Source organism: Pundamilia nyererei, unplaced genomic scaffold (assembly GCF_000239375.1).
Source record: "Pundamilia nyererei isolate P.nyererei 1_Seehausen unplaced genomic scaffold, PunNye1.0 scaffold00364, whole genome shotgun sequence".
Classification (NCBI taxonomy): Eukaryota; Metazoa; Chordata; class Actinopteri; order Cichliformes; family Cichlidae; genus Pundamilia; species Pundamilia nyererei.
In genome coordinates, this window is record NW_005187765.1 from 330452 (window position 1) to 348949 (window position 18498).

Consider the following 18498-nt stretch of genomic DNA (forward strand, 5'->3'; position numbering starts at 1 on the left):
CGTCCACACTGAGGCTACGTCCACACTGAGGCTACGTCCACACGAATACGCTTTGGTTTGAAAACGCATCTTCTTGGCCTCCCGTCCACACTGAGACGCCGTTTGCAGAAACCTTTGGAAACGTTCTCCAAAGCGGACACATTTGAAAACCCAGTTTTCGCATTGCGGTGTGGACAGCGAACCCCGAGCCTTTTCAAAAACGATGACACATTTTAGTCATGTGATGCAGTCATGTGACCAATGAAACTAAGATAGTGGAGGGCATTATACAGCAGGTGTTTGACAGCCTTATTAAAGATTAATATCAGTCTGTAGATGCTCCACAGAGCTTTTCCTCAAATTCTTTAACTCTCACTCGCTTTTGCAACTTTGTACTTTTGTGTTACTCGCAGCAACAACTCCACCTCATTGTGAGTCCGTTTAAATAACTCGGTGCTTTCCCTCGACATTCTGCCGCGACGTTACAAAGAGCTGGAAACTAATAAACGGCAGACAGAAATGAAGCTTCTTGTGTTTCACGCATGTGCAGGACTGGACCGTAAGCGCTTCAGTTGTTTCAATGTGGACGCACAACTCTGTGAAAACGACTGAAAGCACCAGTGTGGACGCGGAGCGCTTTCAGACATTTTCAAACTTATCCGGGCGAGTGTGGACGGAGCCAAAGTCATCGAAGCAGCCACGGCGCCCCCAGTGGAACACCCTGCTGCGGGTTTAAGTAAATGATTGCTGGTTCAATTCCAGCCGGGGACACAAACCCCCTTTGTGTAACCAAGCACTGCTACAGCACAGCAAACAGCAGCTTCCTGTATCCAAGTAAGGCATGGACATTTACTCACGACCCTCACACACCTCTCTCAGGGTGGGAACGTGGACTTTACAGCCCAGTAAACCCAGTAAATCGTCCTCATCACTGCTGACCTGACGTCCCACAAACCCGAGAAACTCAAGCAAACTTTGGTCACTTTGGGTTTCAAGTACTTTGTCTGAGTTACTGGGAATTTACACTTTGGATGGAAATTCAATCCACAGCTGCGCAGCGACCTCCCACCCTGCACCGTAACCTTCATCAAAGTGTAACTGAAAATCAGGGCGATGCAACAACTGCGATTGTACAATTCCTATAAAAACATTATCACTGTACCTGCTGGAAGCCTACAGAGAAACAGCGTTGCTCCGGTGAAAAGTCTGCTTAAACCTAAAGTTAAAAGATTTTGGATTAGACACGACAATGATGTTTAATCTGAATACCGACGCCAACAAACTGATGCTGAGGCACATTCGCTTCACACCAAAATCACCACAAGCCTTCACAGCATCACCAGGGTTCATCTTGGCAGCTTTTATTGTGAAAAGCTGCCACAGGATGTAGCCGAGTTTTTGTTAAAAGCATGCTGCACACCATACGAGGTGAAACCACACGAAACTCTGACCTAAGAAGTGTTCCAAACCGGGCCAGTCCATGCCTGTCCTACCTGTCTCCTGGACAACAGGCTGCACTTCCTTCTGTGCACGTGTCACTTCCTCCTCCCGCTTCACGCCTCCTAAACGAGCCAAACCCGACCAGGTGAGAGCCAAACCTAAAATGAACCAAACCTCATGCATGCCTCAGTCCTACCTGTCTCCTGCAGCAGAGGCTGCGTTTCATCCTCTAACAGCGGCTCCACCTCCTCTTCAGTGTACATCACCTCCTCCACCTCCTCCTCCTCCTCGGCGTGGATCTCCTCTACATGAGCTGCACCAGGAGAGGAGGTGTAGGAGGTGCCGTAGTGGCGGTATCGCTCCATGGGTGGAAGCACCACACTAAACCAGCATCAAAAACATTAAAAACAGAAAGTGAAGCTCCTTCACGCACAAGATGAAACTGACCTGCAGGACAAAACCTGAAGACGTCACAGACCGAAGATTAACGCACCAAAACTATCGGAGTCTTCTCAACCAGGTGACGGCGTGCTTGAAGAAAACAAGCAGCTTTAAAAGTTCGAGGAGGAACTCAACGAAGTGACAGAAGGAGACAAAAACAATCCGAAAGAACAAAGACTCTAAACGAACGATCGTCAAAAAGCTTCAGCGACTCTCAGCGTCTCCGAGCAAAGACAAAGAGTGAAGGAGCTCCTCCTCCTCTTCCTCCCAGCAGCACAGGGATTGTGACGGGCTGCTGAACCTGATCCACACTATTATTAGAGCTGACAAACCCTGCGACGCTGGCTGAGAGATGCCAGAGAGGACAGAATAGCCCCCGCATAACCTTGACACCAGCATTTCTGGACTCTCTCAGCTGTTGCGGCGTTTCAGAAATAATCAGCAGGTAGTACGGCCACGCCAGAAAAACCAAGGTGCTGTACTGGTCCTGAACCACAGCAGGGAACCAATGATTGTTGGGGCTCTGAGTGAAGTGGGTGTTAATGGTGGATAACACCCCCATAAGTGTGGCAGTTTTGCAAGCAGAGCGCGTTTCCCCCTGAATACAAATATTTTTGGATGACCTGTTTTAAAGACGAGATCCGAGAACACAAACGGCAGTTCAAGCGCTCGCGATGGTTCAAACACAAGAGTAACGACGGTATCAGCAGGTATGACCCACAGGTTCAGGCTCCGGACGACCAGAGGTCAGAGGTCAATGTACGGTCCGACTCAGGCTGACAACGTTTACTCTCGAGGTCTTTATGCACCAAACGCATAAAATGGGTCAAATAATTTCATGTGTTAAAGATATTTTCCTGCTCTTAATGCATCGCCAACAGCGTAATTTAATAGGACGAATTTGAGGCACTTCAGTTTTTTGGATCGTGCTCGATTTTTCATATTTAATAAACAGACCTGACCAATCACATCACTGCGTTTGGCGCTCGTGACTCGAAGCGCCTACTGGTACTGAATATACAACGAAATGGAAACAGCACAATAGTGTAATCTTGCAGACTAAGAGAACAAGTGTGATAGTGGTGCACTGATGAGCACAGCTTATCTTTCCAGCGCTGACTCGGCTGCCTGTATAAAAACCAACCTGTGTCGTTTTACAGTAAAGCTGCTGCCCTTCAGCAACTATATCACTATTTGTGAAGCAACTTCTGGAATTGCCAACTTGATTCTAATGAACTGATAGCAGAGCCACTCAGCTGTATTACCCTTTTATCTCCACCTCGACCCACCAAAGTCACTCTGAAGACAGCAGCTGACTGTGAGTGGTCCGTCTCCTTAGCAACAACACTGGAAGCTGATTGGAAATCACAACGATTTTGTTTGTGGTCTCCAGCCACCTTTTAAACAGCAGCTGAACAAGTACATCAAAAGCCAGCTGTTCCAGGTGCTTTTATATTCAGCCAAGATTTCCTCACAGTGGTCGGAAAATTATTCCCAGTGCTCATATCACAGGTTTACAAGCTCGCACCAGCGTGGAGGGTTGCACATGATGTTTGGGCATTTGGACACATGAAAAATAAAGAGGCTCTAATAACACATGTGTGTATGTGTGTGTGTGTGTGGGGGGGGGGGGGGGGGGGGGGCACTCTTCATGGTTTGTGAAAAAAAACTTCCTGTTTGTATTAACAACCATGAAGAGGCTGCTCTGGTCTTAGAGTACCTCATTACAGCCAGTTCTGCTTTTATGTGATAAGAACCTTACGATCCATCACTCGTCACTGTGTGTGTGTGTTTATATTTGTGTGTGCGTGTCAGAGTTGTGTGTGCACACAGTCACGGATGTCAAACGGGTGTTATTCTTGCTCTCACCTGATCGAACAGATGTTTGCATGTGTTGTTACAAATGGAAAGCATGTGTGAGAGAAACGTGGAGGTAACACTGTTGGATGTTTAAAAGCTAAAATGTGACAGCAGCAGCAGTGAGCACTTTGTAACACCCAACAGAAACAGCAACATTTATCTTTGATGTGAAATTATATGTGTTTGTATTTCAGGCTTTTGGGGACCCTGTGTAAAGACCTCAGACTGTCTCAGGAATGTCAGTGAAAGCATGATTCATGTGTTTTTGCCCTTTAAATTAATTACAGACTGCAGTGAGGAATAACCCGGTTTATATCGGGCTTATAAATGTGTAAATAATGAGCGGGGCCAGTAAACTCCCGCACAGAGAACAGAGATAACATGAACCCCTCACTGCTGCCTGGGAGAAAGTTAGCTGCCGTTAGCAGGCTGTTATTGATGGGGGCTAGGTTAGCTTAGCGTCGTTTCCACGGCCACTTTCATGTTACCGATGGGCAATGAAGCTATAATCACACAGAGCATGCCGGGATTTATCAGGGAGGTTAAACTGGGAGTCTGCTTTATTGTGATCATTTAGCAGCGCTAGCAGAGAAAGGGGCGAAACCAGTCCCGCTCTCTTGTATCGCGAGAACATCCAACCAGACCCCATTGAAAATTCTTCCAGTCGAATATGCATTTGTTTAGAGACGGCGCTACAAGTTATAAACATAAAATACGACATCTGGGGGAATATTTAAAAACCACTTCTCCACTCGGCTTCAGTAAAATACAGCAATTGTGATGCGTTTATTATAATTAGATATTTAACAGCATGTTAATGACGCTTCAGGACGCCAGGCAGTGCGCACTTTTCGCTGTTGGAACCACGGGAGATCTACCTCCGAAAGTAGGAGTCTACGTTATATTTTGTATTAGTGTATTAGCCGAATCGAAGAACTAATCTTATGGATTAAAAATATATTCTCGCTTTTGATGTACTACACGCGATCCTTTCCAAAGACTGAAAATAGCTATAAACTGCAGAATGTTAAACGGAAGTCTGAATTAGAGACACAGGCGGGAGAACCCAGTCAGATAAAGGGTACGTACCTTTTTTTGAGTGGTTTCTGGGATTCTTTCTCTGCGCCATTGCTTCGTAAAGTATCCGATGTTTGTTTCAGTCAAGCAGCGATGAGGTGACTCTCTAACCTGGCCGTGGTTGTCGCGGTGAAAGCTCCTGTTCGCTTTCTGCTCTCCGCTCTGTGCGATGGAGCGACGCGTTCACCAAAAATCACGTCCTCACTTGGATACCAGCAAAGCCAAAGTCCATGGTAACCGTGATTGGCTTAGTAGTTCACAAATCAGAGCTGCCTAATGAGTGTGTGGGTGGGGCAACAGGCGGGTTCTTGTGTTTTCTCACCAATCAGATTCCTGCGCTGCTTCCCAGTGTCGTTCCTCCCTCTGGAGAGGAGCAAAAACGTGGCAGAAGAGGGAGAGGAGTTTTAAACATCGGGGCGGAGGGACACAGCTAATGGGGGTTTTAATAACCTTTATTGATAGCGTTGTTACGGTTTAAAGTTAACATTGAATAAAGCAGGTTTTAAATTAGATCATAAGAACGGAAACGCGATGAAGTAAATAAAATACTTTCATTGACTTTTAGGAAACTATTTCTTGTTGTTTGATTATTTATTTTATGGTCTATATAAATAGCCCACTCAGAGCTGAAGTAATGGTCTATTATTGATTTAGGGTTATAAATGAAACAAGTGGTGCAGACAAACTACGCTGAGGGAGCAGAAATGAAAAAACAAATGCACCAGAAGTCTCCACAAAACTCCCAGAAACCCACCACCTCTGCTGAGATGGCACAAAAACGTTTCTCCTGTTTGTGATGCTAAAACGCCTCACAGTCAGTCACCGGAAACTCTTAGTTCACCTCTTATTGCAAAATATAAACAGACCCAGTTAATAATACAACAATTGTTTTATTGAAGGTGGGGGAGCAAGCTGGCATGTAGTAAATGTGATTGTCCACTAGATGGAGACAAACACAGAGGAACACTGAGCCGTATCTCTGCAGCTGAGTAAAGAGAACCTTTATTTAACTTTTAATAGTACACTAATAGTTCTGCCTATCATAAACAGGTGCAGCTCAACAGTGCATCAATTCCAGCCTAAAGTCTGGCCATGCTCCCCAAGAATGAATGATTTCTGTCCTGCAGTGGGGAAAAAAGAAAGAAATAAGTGGTGCAGTGGTCACATCAGTCCATCCGTGTCCCTATGTGGCTTCTCTACACGAACCCGGGCTTCCTCCCACAGTTCTGAGACATCCATGAGGATGAATGTTTGTCTGTCTTACAAGTGTCAGACATGCAGCAGAACTTATGAGCGGATGCACACATAAACACTGGTTAAAGGCTTGTTTTGTTCAACCACTATTCTTCAGCTGGACACATCGAAACAGAGTTTGAAGATGTTCAGAAGATAAATTTGGAGGACAATGAAATTCTTTCCTCAGTATCAAAGAAGCCAGACTTCTGTTGTTGTACCATCAGGCTTTTTCCACATCCTAGAAGAAAACTCTGCAAGAAAACATCCTCCTAACTGCAGCTGTTCAAAGGCTGCTGGCTCATATCAATCAGTCAATCAGGAGTCAGTTGTGGCCAGTGACATCCACGACGCTGTTGCATGCTGGGGCAGCGGGTTGAGGGTCGCAGATGCCAACAGACTAAATAAACTGATTCACAAGGCCAGTAATGTTGTGGCGATGGAGCTGGACTCTGTTAGGGTGGTGTCTGAGAGGTGGATGTTGTCCAAGATTAAGACAATACTGGGCAATACCTCCCACCCACTCCATGACGTACTGGGTAGCCACAGGAGCACGTTCAGTGGGAGACCGAGATGACCCAAAAGCACCACTGACCAACACAGGAAATCATTCCTGCCTGTGGCCGTCTCCCTGTACAACTCCTCCATCTAACACACTGTAAACACTGCAATAGTTACACCCTGTTTTTGCACACCCTCTTTCTACTCAGTAATATTGCTGCCAGTATTCTTGATATTTATTTATAACCACCTCTGTCAATCCCATTATGGAGTGATTTGTGTATATATTGTGCTATTTCTTAAATCTGTAACATATTAAATGGTTAAATAGTCTAGCCTGTTTTTCTTACTGTTACTGTACTGGAGCAACTGTAACTCACATCATTTTCCTTAAAGTATGCTGATTCTGAAATTGCAAACAAAATATTTTACAAACTTCAAAGAAAAATAATTGAATTAATTAATTATACTTTAATTAATTAGCTACTTAATTACTTCCATTTTTAATTCGTTAATGACATGTGTTTAATTAATTGTTAAATGATGTCATAATTTGACTTATTTTGGCAAGTGAGGCCCTCCATAGACCATGGAAGCTCGTTTATTGCTTCGCACTCCAGACCAGCAGGTGGCGATGATGCGGATCGGAGGTGGTGGAACAACGGAAGTACAGTCAGACAAGAAGAAGAAGCAGCTGCAGAAAAAGAAGGATAAAAATTGAAGATCCGCTTCAGCGCAACCGTCCAGCCTACCCAAGACTTCCAGCACGGGTTTGTGGCCTGAGCTCGTCCGGAGGAAACCACCGCGTTTGCGCCTGAGGTTAGCCCGCTATGTCCCGGACGCTCATTAGGCGCGTGCGGAGGCAGCTGCATACCTGAAGCTGACACGTGTGAGACGGGCTGGTGGAGACAACGCGAGCCCACTGCGCCACACGAAAGTGTCTCCACCACAGCCTGAAAACACGAATTTAGACTCGCAGTCAAAGTTTAAGTGTCGACGTGACGTACTCATTAAACACGGTTTATCTGCGATAATAATATTATTCATTTTAATGTTGCAGCTGCAGATGGTTTGAATGAATTCCCCTCTGCTGCAGCATCATGTAGAACATCTGTAAAATAAGAAGGAAGTAAAACTTTAAAGTACAATGTTTGCATATTAACAAGTACATCCAAAGTTTACTTCAGTAAGGTACTTGAGTAAATCATGTTGCATCACATTGTAGTGCAGAGAACAGTTTCACAGTTTTGTGTGGATCTGATATTTGCCATTTCATTGCCTTTAACCTTTTTTTCACATTTTACCTGCTTTTATGGAGAAACTTCCTCATGTGTGCGCAGCAGATTCTTCTTCAGGTGATTTTTATAAAGCAGCTCACATCCCCAGGTTGATTCAATTCAATTCAAAATGTGTTTGTATAGCACATTTAAAAGGAACAGAGTTAACCAAAGTGCTTCACAACAGGTTAAGAACAAGAAAAAACAATAGAGAAACAAATACAGATAAATGACAATAAATTAACATTAAAAACACCAAACAGGCCTGATGGTACTCAAACTGAACTTGAATTAAAAGCAAAGTAAAAAGTGAGTTTTAAGACGTGATTTAAAAGACTGAATCTGGCTGGACGATCTGGGTGCTCTTTTGGGGTCATACATGTTGAGGAGTTCGTTTAAATAACTGGGCGCCATATTATTTAAAACTTTAAAATTAAGTAAAAGAATCTTAAAATCAATATGATACTTTACAGGGAGCCAGTGTAAGTTTGCTAAAACTGGAGTGATGTGTTCATACATTCTAAGACCTGTTAAAAGACGTGCAGCAGCATAACTGCAAGCGATGGAGAGTGTTGGAGACCCAAACAGAGGGAACTGCAGTGATGAAGGCATGAATAAGTGTTTGTAGGTCTCCTGGGGGAAGATCAGGCTTAGCTTTGGCAATTTCACATAACTGATAAAAACTTGTTGTCACATCTGTGGACACTTGCTTCTCTAATTTAAAGGAGATATCTAAAACCACTCCTTACAGTGAGAGAAAGATGAGAAGCTAGAGGACCGAGGGTATCGGCTAACTTGTTCAAAGAGGCGTGAGTTCCAAAAACCGACACTTCAGTTTTATTTTCATTTAGTGTAAGAAAACTCTGTGTTGACCAGTCTTTAACATCATGTAAACAGTTAAAGGCTGCACTGGGACTGAGACGTCCAGTTTCAAGGGGAAGTAAATTTTGATTTCATCAGCATAACAGTGAAAGGGAATGTTGTATTTCCTAAAAATAGATCCCAAAGGCAGGAGTCAAACCTAAAAGGACTAAAACACAGAGCAACCCGAGTCGACGGTTAAAAGAAGACCATTAAAATCTCGTAAAAGCGCAGTCACAGTACCAGTGATGGGAATAACGGCGTTGACTGTCTAGCACCACACCTGGAGCTCAGGGGGCAAAAGAATCACATGAGTGCTGCTGTTTGACTGAGGAAGGATAAAGGAGTCGTGGTCAATCACATGACCACTTACAGACAAAGCAACAAGGTGACATATACCAGTTTATAAACTGTGTTGATTGGCCAGTAAAACCAGAGTCATGATAAACGCGTGTTTGTTCCTCAATAGTTTCATGTTGACTGTCTGAGGACAGCAGCGAGACCTCTCTGCTTATGAGCTGCTGTCAGACCTGCAGGTATCAGGCTGTGATCTTCTCCAGACTCTGGGATCGTTGTTCATAAATGCTGAATTTATTTCCATCTGAAAAGGGACCGAGCCACAGTCCAGGTCTTTTTCTTGGGTGTGTCCATATACTGCATCAGCTGTTATCATAATCTGAGATTCTGGGCTCTGTAGGTCTTTAAAATACAATGAAAATAAATCATGATCCTGAGATGAAGGAGTGCGTTTCTACTCACGCGTGTTCAGAGTCAGTGACGAACACGTTCTTTATTATCTACAGACTTTTATGTCATGTTTATGTTTAGGATTGAATCCTGAATCTACGAGATAAAGGGTGGAGTCGAAATCTGAAAACACAGACGGAGGCTGATGTGATGGTGGGATGAAGACGATCTGAGGAAGAGGAGCTCGGTCCTCCTTCAGCCGCTGCAGAGGAACAATGGGCTCTTCAAAGAAGGTGAGGAGTGCACCTCGGTGTCAGTGATGTGCTCTGACACAAAACTGTTGATGATAGATTTTGATGGAGCGCAGCTCCCCGTTTCATCATAAACAGTGTGTGTGTCTGTGCGACGTGATGCTACAAATAACAGCTAAATCCAAATTTGCACACGTTACACATTTCTTTGTCTGCTTACAGATACAAAGCAAAATACTCTGTGCTTAGCTTCCCTGACTGTGTGTGAGTTTCAACTTATGAGTAAATTTACAAATTTTACAATCCAATCAGAGAGCAGATGAGTTTGGCTGTCGGAGGGGTGTTTTACTGAGCTTCAGGTCCTTCATCACAACGAAGCACAACAGTCTGTGCGTGTCTGAGTTCGGTGATTAGTGTGTCACAGGTTTATATGCTTGCACAAAGACCTCCAGAGCCTTTTCAACAGCTCTGTGGACCTCAGGGGGAAGGAAGTGTTGTGGAAAGGACACTCTTCACTAGCCGGGATAGTTACAAAGCTTTCTTTCATTATGAATGAGTTGTTTCCTATTGAACATTTGAACATAATACAACAGAAACTGTTGTAGAGGATATAACGTCAGAGATATACGCGTTTTGAAATGACAAGGAGCAGGTGCATCTAGTACACGTAGAGCTGCTGCAAAAATATGACCCCAAGTGAGTGCAGTGACACCCCATCTGTTGTGAATGGGCCTTTATGCTGCGCACTGTGACTCACAGCAATGGTCCCTGGTCAGTCCTGACTTTGTGTTTAAGTAATACTAAAGTAGTAAAGGTATTTCTGACCACTGACATACCACAACTTTATCCTTTCAACAGCTACAGTTAAGGGACCTAGCTTGTATGACCCCTACGGGATGTTTATATAGAGATCCTCCAGCCTCAAACTGTATTACCCTTCCAGGACTCGAGGCTCAGTAAAGCACCCCTCCGACAGCCAAACCCAAAGACTGAGTAAAACATTGCACTTGTAAGTAGGGCTGGGCGATATGGCCTAAAATTCATAAGGTGATATAATTTGAAGCATGTGCGGTAACGATATATATCGTGATATATTCTTTTCTTCTGTATAACGTATTTTCCACACTAAAAATCCTTGAATCTTCTCAAAAATCGAGAGTGTGCCTTATGTATGAATTCTGGTTGTGCTTACTGACCTCGAACCGATTTCGGCTGCAGAAATCTGTTAAAAAAATGTTTTAGTACAACTTTGGTAAGCTGCACAGCTTGATGGATTGTCAGAGCATTATGGCTGCCACAGTGAAAAGCTTCGCGGAGTAATCTGGGTCCAAAACTCCGTCAACTTCAGGTCCCAAAGTCAAACGAATACTAAGAGTTAAAAACGGTCTAAATTCTTTCATCTTTAATTAAATCATCAGCGTTGCTGCTTTATCGGGTGTAACAATTAAGTTTTACATCCATGAAAACAGAATTTATTAAATTTAACAGAGACAGAAGTTAACAGGAAGTTAGCTCGCTAGTTTACACCTAAACATGACATGTTCTAAGAGATTTTTGAAACTAATTCAAACGTACAGCTCTGCTATCACTTCCAACATAAATGAAGACAGAAAACTAAACAGCAGTGACGTTTGAGGGGTTACTGAAGTCTGACTACCTGGTATATAATGTTGTGCTACGTGATTGCTAGCGACACAGCTATGTTAGCATAACATTAGCACAATGAAGCTGGAGGATGAACGCCAACTTCTCTTCCACTCGATAAAAGTGCTTCATCTCTTTGCTATGACTGTTGCTTGGCATAATTTGCAGATGATAATGGTTGTATTGTCATGCAGTGACATATGACAGCAGCCGCTGCGATGCTTTAGACCAAAACAGGCGCAGCTTGATGACATCATCAACATGCGCTATCGCGATAGAGCGATATAGTCAAAATCTCTATCGTTGGCCAAATTTATATCGTTTCTATCGCCCACCCCTACTTGTAAGTTGAAACTCACACACAGCCAGGAAACCTGAGCGCAGAGTTTTACACTTAGTTTTGTGTATGAAAACAAAGGCACTGCGCATCCGCGTTTTACCCATATTCTATTGCGATATTTCATTTTCTTATCATTGCCTAACATTATAATGGTATCATCATGAACTGTATGATGTGGCCCAGCCCTAATCACACAAAATGTCACAAAGATGGGTCTCACCTTTTTCTCATGAGAGAACAATGTGGTTTAAGGTTGACTATGAATACTTTGCACTCACTGTCTCTACTCCTCAATCAATCAATCAGAACTTTATTCGCCACATGCAAGTTGCCCTGCAGTGAAATGGGACACCCCCCCCCCCGACCTTACATACACAACACAGACATCATTACGGAGAAACATAGAAATGTACAATACAATGAGAAAGTCCAAGAGTGATAAAAGAGACCTCTGCTCATGCTGGGCTCCTATGGGAGGACAGCATGAGAACAGAAAACAAACAAACAAAAAATAAATCTGTATCTGTTTGTTGTTCCAGAAATGTAAAAGACAAAGCAAAGTGAGAACTCAGCGATCTCAGGATGATAAGGCTTCCCCAGCAACAAACAAAGACAAATCACACCCCTGCGAAGAATGTGGAAAGACTTTTCCCACTGCAAAACAGCTCAGAAACCACCAACGCATCCACTCTGGAGTGAAACCCTTCAACTGTGAGCACTGTGAAAAGGCTTTTATCACAGCAGCAGCTCTAAGAATTCACACACGTATTCACACTGGAGAAAAACCCTTCAGCTGTGACCAGTGTCAAAAGACTTTTCGTCACACATCTGCCCTCACGGTACACAAGCGCACCCACACTGGAGAAAAACCATATCCCTGTGATCAATGTGAGAAAGCTTTCCCAGTTTTATGTGCTTTAAAAGAACACCAGAACACCCACACTGGAAGGAGACCGTACTCCTGTGGCCAGTGTGGAAAGTCATTTAATCATATAGCAGCTTTGAAAAGACACCTGCGCATCCACACTGGAGAGAAGCCATACACCTGTGAGGAGTGTGGCAAGTCCTTCAGTATACTCAACTACCTGAAGGTACATAAGAGAGCTCACACTGGAGAAAAAAGGTTCTGGTGTGATGAGTGTGGGAAAGGATTCACAAAACAAAATAGTCTCAGAGAACACCAGAACAGCCATGCTGGGAAAAAACAACATTCCTGTGACCAGTGTGGAAAAGCTTTCTGTTGGACAGCCAGCCTCAAAACACATAAGAAAATACATGAAAATGTGAAACAGTACCTGTGTGAGATATGTGGAAAAGCTTTCCTCTTGAAAGGAAATCTAAAGAAACACAGTAAACTTCATACAAGGGAGAAGCGTTACTCTTGTGACCAGTGCGAGGAAGCTTTCACTTCATCAGCTGAGCTCAGAAGGCACCAGCGAGTCCACTTTGGTGATAAAGTATACCGCTGTGATAAGTGTGAGAAAGGATTCACACAGTCCGGCAACCTCAAAATTCATCTACGCACTCACACTGGAGAAAAACCATACAAGTGTACCCAGTGTGAAAGAGCTTATGCCAAAAAACGTAGCTTAGCAGTGCACCTAGTTGCCCACTCTGGAGTGAAACTACATTCCTGTGATGAATGTGGGAAGGAGTTTGCTCATTTGGCATACCTGAAGAGGCATGAGCTCGTTCACAGTGGAGTGAAGGCACACAGCTGTGAGCTGTGTGGAAAGGCTTTTGTCAGCAAGAATAACTTAAAAAATCATCAACACAGGCATACTGGATTGAAACCATACAAGTGTGATAAGTGTGGGAAAGCTTTTTCCTCCAAGCAAGTCTTAACTCTCCATCAGCATACCCACTCTGGACTCAAGCCATATCGCTGTGACCTTTGTGGAAAAAACTTCAGCCAGAAAGTGACCCTGAAAAGACACAGACGAATGCACACGGGAGAGGATCTGTACTGCTGTGAAGTATGTGGTAGATGTTTTCCTTTGTATTCTGGACTAGAAGTCCACAAAGTTACACACACAGGGGAGAAACCGCATCGCTGTGAACAGTGTGGGAAGGCTTACAGCCATTATCGCAGCCTTATAATCCACAAACGAGACCACACTGGGGAGAGACCAGTCAAATGTGACCAGTGTGGTATGCGTTTTAAAAGTTCCAGCTCTCTGTGGCACCATCGACAGATTCACAAAGGAAAGAAACCAATTAAGTGCCATCACTGTCAGGTATTTGGAATGGATTTCAAGAAATGTTTTCTGAAATCTTTTTTTTCATATCATATTGTTTTAAGTATTTTAGACATTAGACAGTAAGTGCGGAGTCAGTGTGTTAGATGTGAGAAGTAAATACCTCAGATCTCAGACTGTAACTGATTATGCAGCTTTTTGTTAGCTCATTATTCACTGTAATTTATAAACCCAAGATTGTTTTCCTTATAACCTTTGGTAATTGTTTCAGAAATGGAGCAGCACATATGGCTCAAATCCTCGACGCTGTCAGCATTGTGGCAATAAACCATACCGCTGCGTCCAGTGTGGAAACACTTTCAGCCAGCTGTTAACCTTAAGAAGACACCAGAACATGCACACTGGACACAAACTGAACTATTGCAAAGAATGTGGGAAAGGCTTCCCAACACTGGGTCTATTAAAATGCCACAAAATTGTCCACAGTGGGGTTAAAGGTCATGTCTGTGATGTCTGTGAGTCATCATTCACCAACGCAGGTAGTCTCCGAAGACACAAACGAATTCACACAGGGGAGAAACCATTCAAGTGTCGACATTGTGAGAAAAGTTTCACATCCTCAGGTCATCGCACGCTTCATGAACGTGGGCACACTGGAGAAAGACCATACTCCTGTGACGAGTGTGGGAAAAGCTTCAGACATTCAAGATCTTACCGCATACATCACCTCATCCACACCAAAGAGATAATAATTCCTTGTGAAGTTTGTGGAAAGATATTCAACTCCCTGTCTTCATTTGAGTACCACGAACGTACCCACACTGGGGAGAAACCTTTTAAGTGCAAACACTGTGACAAATCCTTTATTTCAGCATCTATGCGCGCACGACATGCACATGTTCACGACAAAGAGCAACAGTATGACTGTGACCAGTGCGACAAGAGTTTCAGGACTCACAATTCCTACACCATTCACAAGCGCAGCCACATTGCAAATAAGCAGTTTTATTGTTACCAGTGCCCAAAAATATTTGCTTCATCGCGAGGTCTGTGGAAACATCAGGTCAAACATGCTGAGCAGAAATCATTTCCTTCACTGGATAAAAGGAAGTGCCTCGAAGCATCTAGCCAGACTTATGGTCTCAGACTTAAAACCCTCGAGATCAGGCTGCACAGAATAGATATAGATTCCTGAGATTTCAGTTAGTGTCACGTTTTGTGTACTGTCTTAACTTTCAGTACCTTTAAAGTTCGATAGCAGTACAACAAAGTGGTACATTAGATTATCCATTGTTTGATGACCTTATTGGTCTGTTGTGCAGTGGTGCTAGTTTCTCTATAGGCCCTGAGAAAACCAGTAAAAATGTGGTTTAGAGATTGAAATGATAAAAAGAAATATTGTTAACCACTTAAGCCCCACACTCCCGGTACCGGGGGCAAAAAGGAGATCACGTTTAATCGGTTATAACGCGGGTTGAGAAATATAAGTCCAGACATGTGTGGTATCCACAGAAACCTCAGAATCTCAGCTAAAACGTCATAAAAACCATTTCTACAACCACCAAACACACCAAAAACAAGCCGTGATTAAACGAGCAGTTACGTAAATGCGCAGAAGTCCGCTAAACAAACAAAACCGAACCAGAAATTCTTCAGACTTCGTGTAACCAGCTAGAGATAGGCTGGTTAGCTTCCAGGGCTATCACTGACTGCACACACCAAGTTTCACCACGATCAGACCAAAATTCACTGAATGAGCCGTAAAAGAAGACCACAAAAACACACAGCAGCGCAATTGCGCTAAGACAAAAATTGGCTTACCGTCCCGATTTCCTCCGTTATTGTAGCCGGTAGCCATGTGAACAGTAGTTACCATACCTACCTAGCCGCATCAGAGCAGTTTTCCGTCAACAACCTCCATTTTAGACCCACCTACAGACACGTGACTGAACAGACGCCACATGCTGTAAATTTGGGCCCACGTGGGTTTTGGCATCACAACGTGCACACACAACGTGAATCTATTGGCTTAAACGATTAAAAAGAGGTGTCAATCACGCAAATTGACCAAAAGAAACCGAAGTTACAGCCCCTCAGAGTTTAAAGGGCCAGAGGCCAATCAAACGCTCCAGGCGCGCTGCAGAAAAGGCCATTACCATGTAAATGTGTGGTTAATTCTTCAAAAAAAATGTTTTTTTTAAAAAAAGCATTTTTAGGCCTGTTAATACAATTTGTTAATTTCTGCTCTTTAAAACCTAAAAAAAATCAACTGGCATGGTGTCCAATTGTGTGCCAAAATTGGACATTTTTGTACAATGTCTGGATATTCATGTCTTGACAGGGCTGTAATTTTTCACTGTTTCACTCTAGAAACATGAATCTTTGCACAGATGATGTTTATATGTTAATTACTGAATTTCTGGAACCAAATGTGATCTGAGGCATATTTTTCAAATGCTAAAAATTAAAAAAAAAAATTAGGCGAGGATAAAATCTACTTACTTTTTCTGTGTTCCAGTCTCAGTAACTTTGACACAGTAATATCTGCTTCAATATTTACACCTCTGATGAAATTTCCCAAGTGTTAGCTTTATTTTGATACCAAGATTGTAAGGACAGTTTGTAATTGCCGAGAAATAATATAATAATTAAATTTGGGCATTACATTTTCGAGCAGGAAGCTCAGAAACCCCCTTGGGGCTTAAGAGGTTAAATAAGCAAATTAAATTACCTCCAGGACTGTAAGGGGACTTAAGCCTAAATGAAAGAAACACTTGGGCCTTTGTTAATGTTTCATGTTCCATTAGCTCAGTCAGTCAAAGTTTAGACAGAATGTTTTGGTTTGGTTAGATTCACACAAGTTCTTATTAGATAAAACTGTTCAAACTGGAAACAGTCTGAAAAAATTTACCAGTGCTAGAATTTTTCAAACCAGCAACTGCCAGTCAGTGGAAATGGAGTATTTGCATATGTTTAATACACTTCCTCTGGGTGGTTATAAAAGTTTTAGTTGCATACTTTTAATTTAGTTTTAGTTTACCTTTATGTTCTTTGTCAACACTTCCTTTGGATTTTAGCAACATTTGAACATTGCTAAGGGTGATGCAAGCGTGAGTCTCCATAATAATTATTGCCTCAGACAACAGCATTGTGGTTTAGCTGTCAGAAATTGTATTATTTGTGAACCTTTCTTGTTTTGCTACTCAGAATTTGTAAAGAAGATAAGACTTAACCTTTTGTAGGGGACTGAAAAAAAATGAAAAGTATTATTGTTATTTTAATAAGTGTGGTTCGTCATCTCGTAAGGCTGTTGAGGAAATTTACTCACCATTTGAATAAAGTTCTGAATGAAAAAAATACTGGTTTGTCAAGTTGTGAAAATTCCACTTAATTATTATTAAGTAGATCAGAAACAGCTTGTGGCTGGATTATTCCTAAATCTTCAAAAAGCATTTAAGAAAAAATCAACCATGAAATCGTAATTAATAACCACTATTAAACGATATGGGATGGATTATTTACATCTAATTTTACAATCAGATGTAAATAATTTTACATCTGATTGTAAAATTATTTAAGGGACAGGAAACAATTTGAAAGTTGGGAGAATATTCCTCATCATGCTTGTGGTGTTCCTGGAGGTTCTGTACTTGATCCATAAGGATTCAGTATTTATTTAGTTATTTGTAAAGTATCTGATTCATTAAAACCAGTTTTATGACACAAATATTTGTTTTTTCTGGGCGAATAATTTTAATTTTACTTAAAAATTAAAATCATCCTGTTTGGGAATTGTCCAACTAAAGTGCAGACTCACATAGATGCTGTGGAAATTGAAAGAGTTCAGCATAGGTAACAAAAATAGATGATAAAATAAGATGGAAATCTCATATAAAACATACATAACACAGTTCCAAGAAACATTTCAATATTGAGTAAAGCAAAACACATTCTGCTTTCACTTTATATGAATTATTGTGCAGAGGTTTGGGCCAGTACTTAGAAATGCTCACTATCATCATTGTCCATATAACAAATAATAAGGGCCATAAGGATCATACTCGTTACAGAGATCCATAAATATGTTTACCTCCTGGCGCACAATGTAAACATGTAAAGAAAGGATTTATGATTGGATACGATGTAAACAGGAAGAAAAGGGTGATGATTATTGGTACAAAAAGAAAAAAGATGGGGGGTTACACAGGCTCATGCTTCTCCACATTATTTATTAGGATTATTCTGTTTTGCTTTTTCTCTGTTGTGATTAATTGTGTTTTTTCTTTTCTTTGATGTTCTTGTATTATTTCAACATGTTCAAAATAAAGCCACACAAACAAACAAATAAGCAGTAGATTTATAGTTTTATGTATTACAATATTTAATTTAATCTTTCTTTTTTTCCACATCTAGCCACCCATTTATCTTCTAGCACTTATCAAGGTCATGGGGGATGCAGTCTCTGCAGGGATGCCCAGGCCCAACTCCTGCTGGAAGAACACCAAGGAGCTCTTTTCAGTGCAGCAGCATGACTTTATTTTGGGTTAACATAAAAAAGTGATCACATCTGCTGGGTCAAAAATGTGCAACAGCAGTAGTGATGTGACGTTCTGTATCGAGGCTTCGAAGCTTGTGTCGAGTAATTGAATCAGAATCAGAATACTTTATTGATCCCTGGGGAAATTATTTTTTGTTACAGTGCTCCATTT

The 18498-nt window shown here is 42.1% G+C and overlaps 2 protein-coding genes across 2 annotated transcripts in view; one reads left to right on the forward strand and one right to left on the reverse strand.

The window, feature by feature from the left end:
- unm_hu7910 (un-named hu7910) overlaps positions 1-4861 on the reverse strand; it is a 41348-nt gene extending 36487 nt beyond the window's left edge. Inside the window, exons 1-3 of the mRNA XM_005752521.1 lie at positions 4810-4861; positions 1616-1800; positions 1473-1541 (exon numbers count right to left, since the gene is read on the reverse strand). Of these exons, the coding sequence (XP_005752578.1) occupies positions 1473-1541; positions 1616-1784 (238 nt within the window). The 5' untranslated portion in view covers positions 1785-1800; positions 4810-4861. The remainder of the gene's footprint in view (positions 1-1472; positions 1542-1615; positions 1801-4809) is intronic.
- Positions 4862-7175: 2314 nt separating this feature from the next.
- LOC102214861 (zinc finger protein 729-like) lies at positions 7176-16074 on the forward strand. The gene is made up of 4 exons (XM_005752522.1): positions 7176-7350; positions 9498-9649; positions 12131-13828; positions 14061-16074. Exons 2-4 carry the CDS (start codon positions 9632-9634, stop codon positions 14982-14984), a joined length of 2640 nt encoding a protein of 879 aa, XP_005752579.1. The 5' UTR covers positions 7176-7350; positions 9498-9631; the 3' UTR covers positions 14985-16074.
- The last annotated feature ends 2424 nt before the right edge of the window (positions 16075-18498 follow it).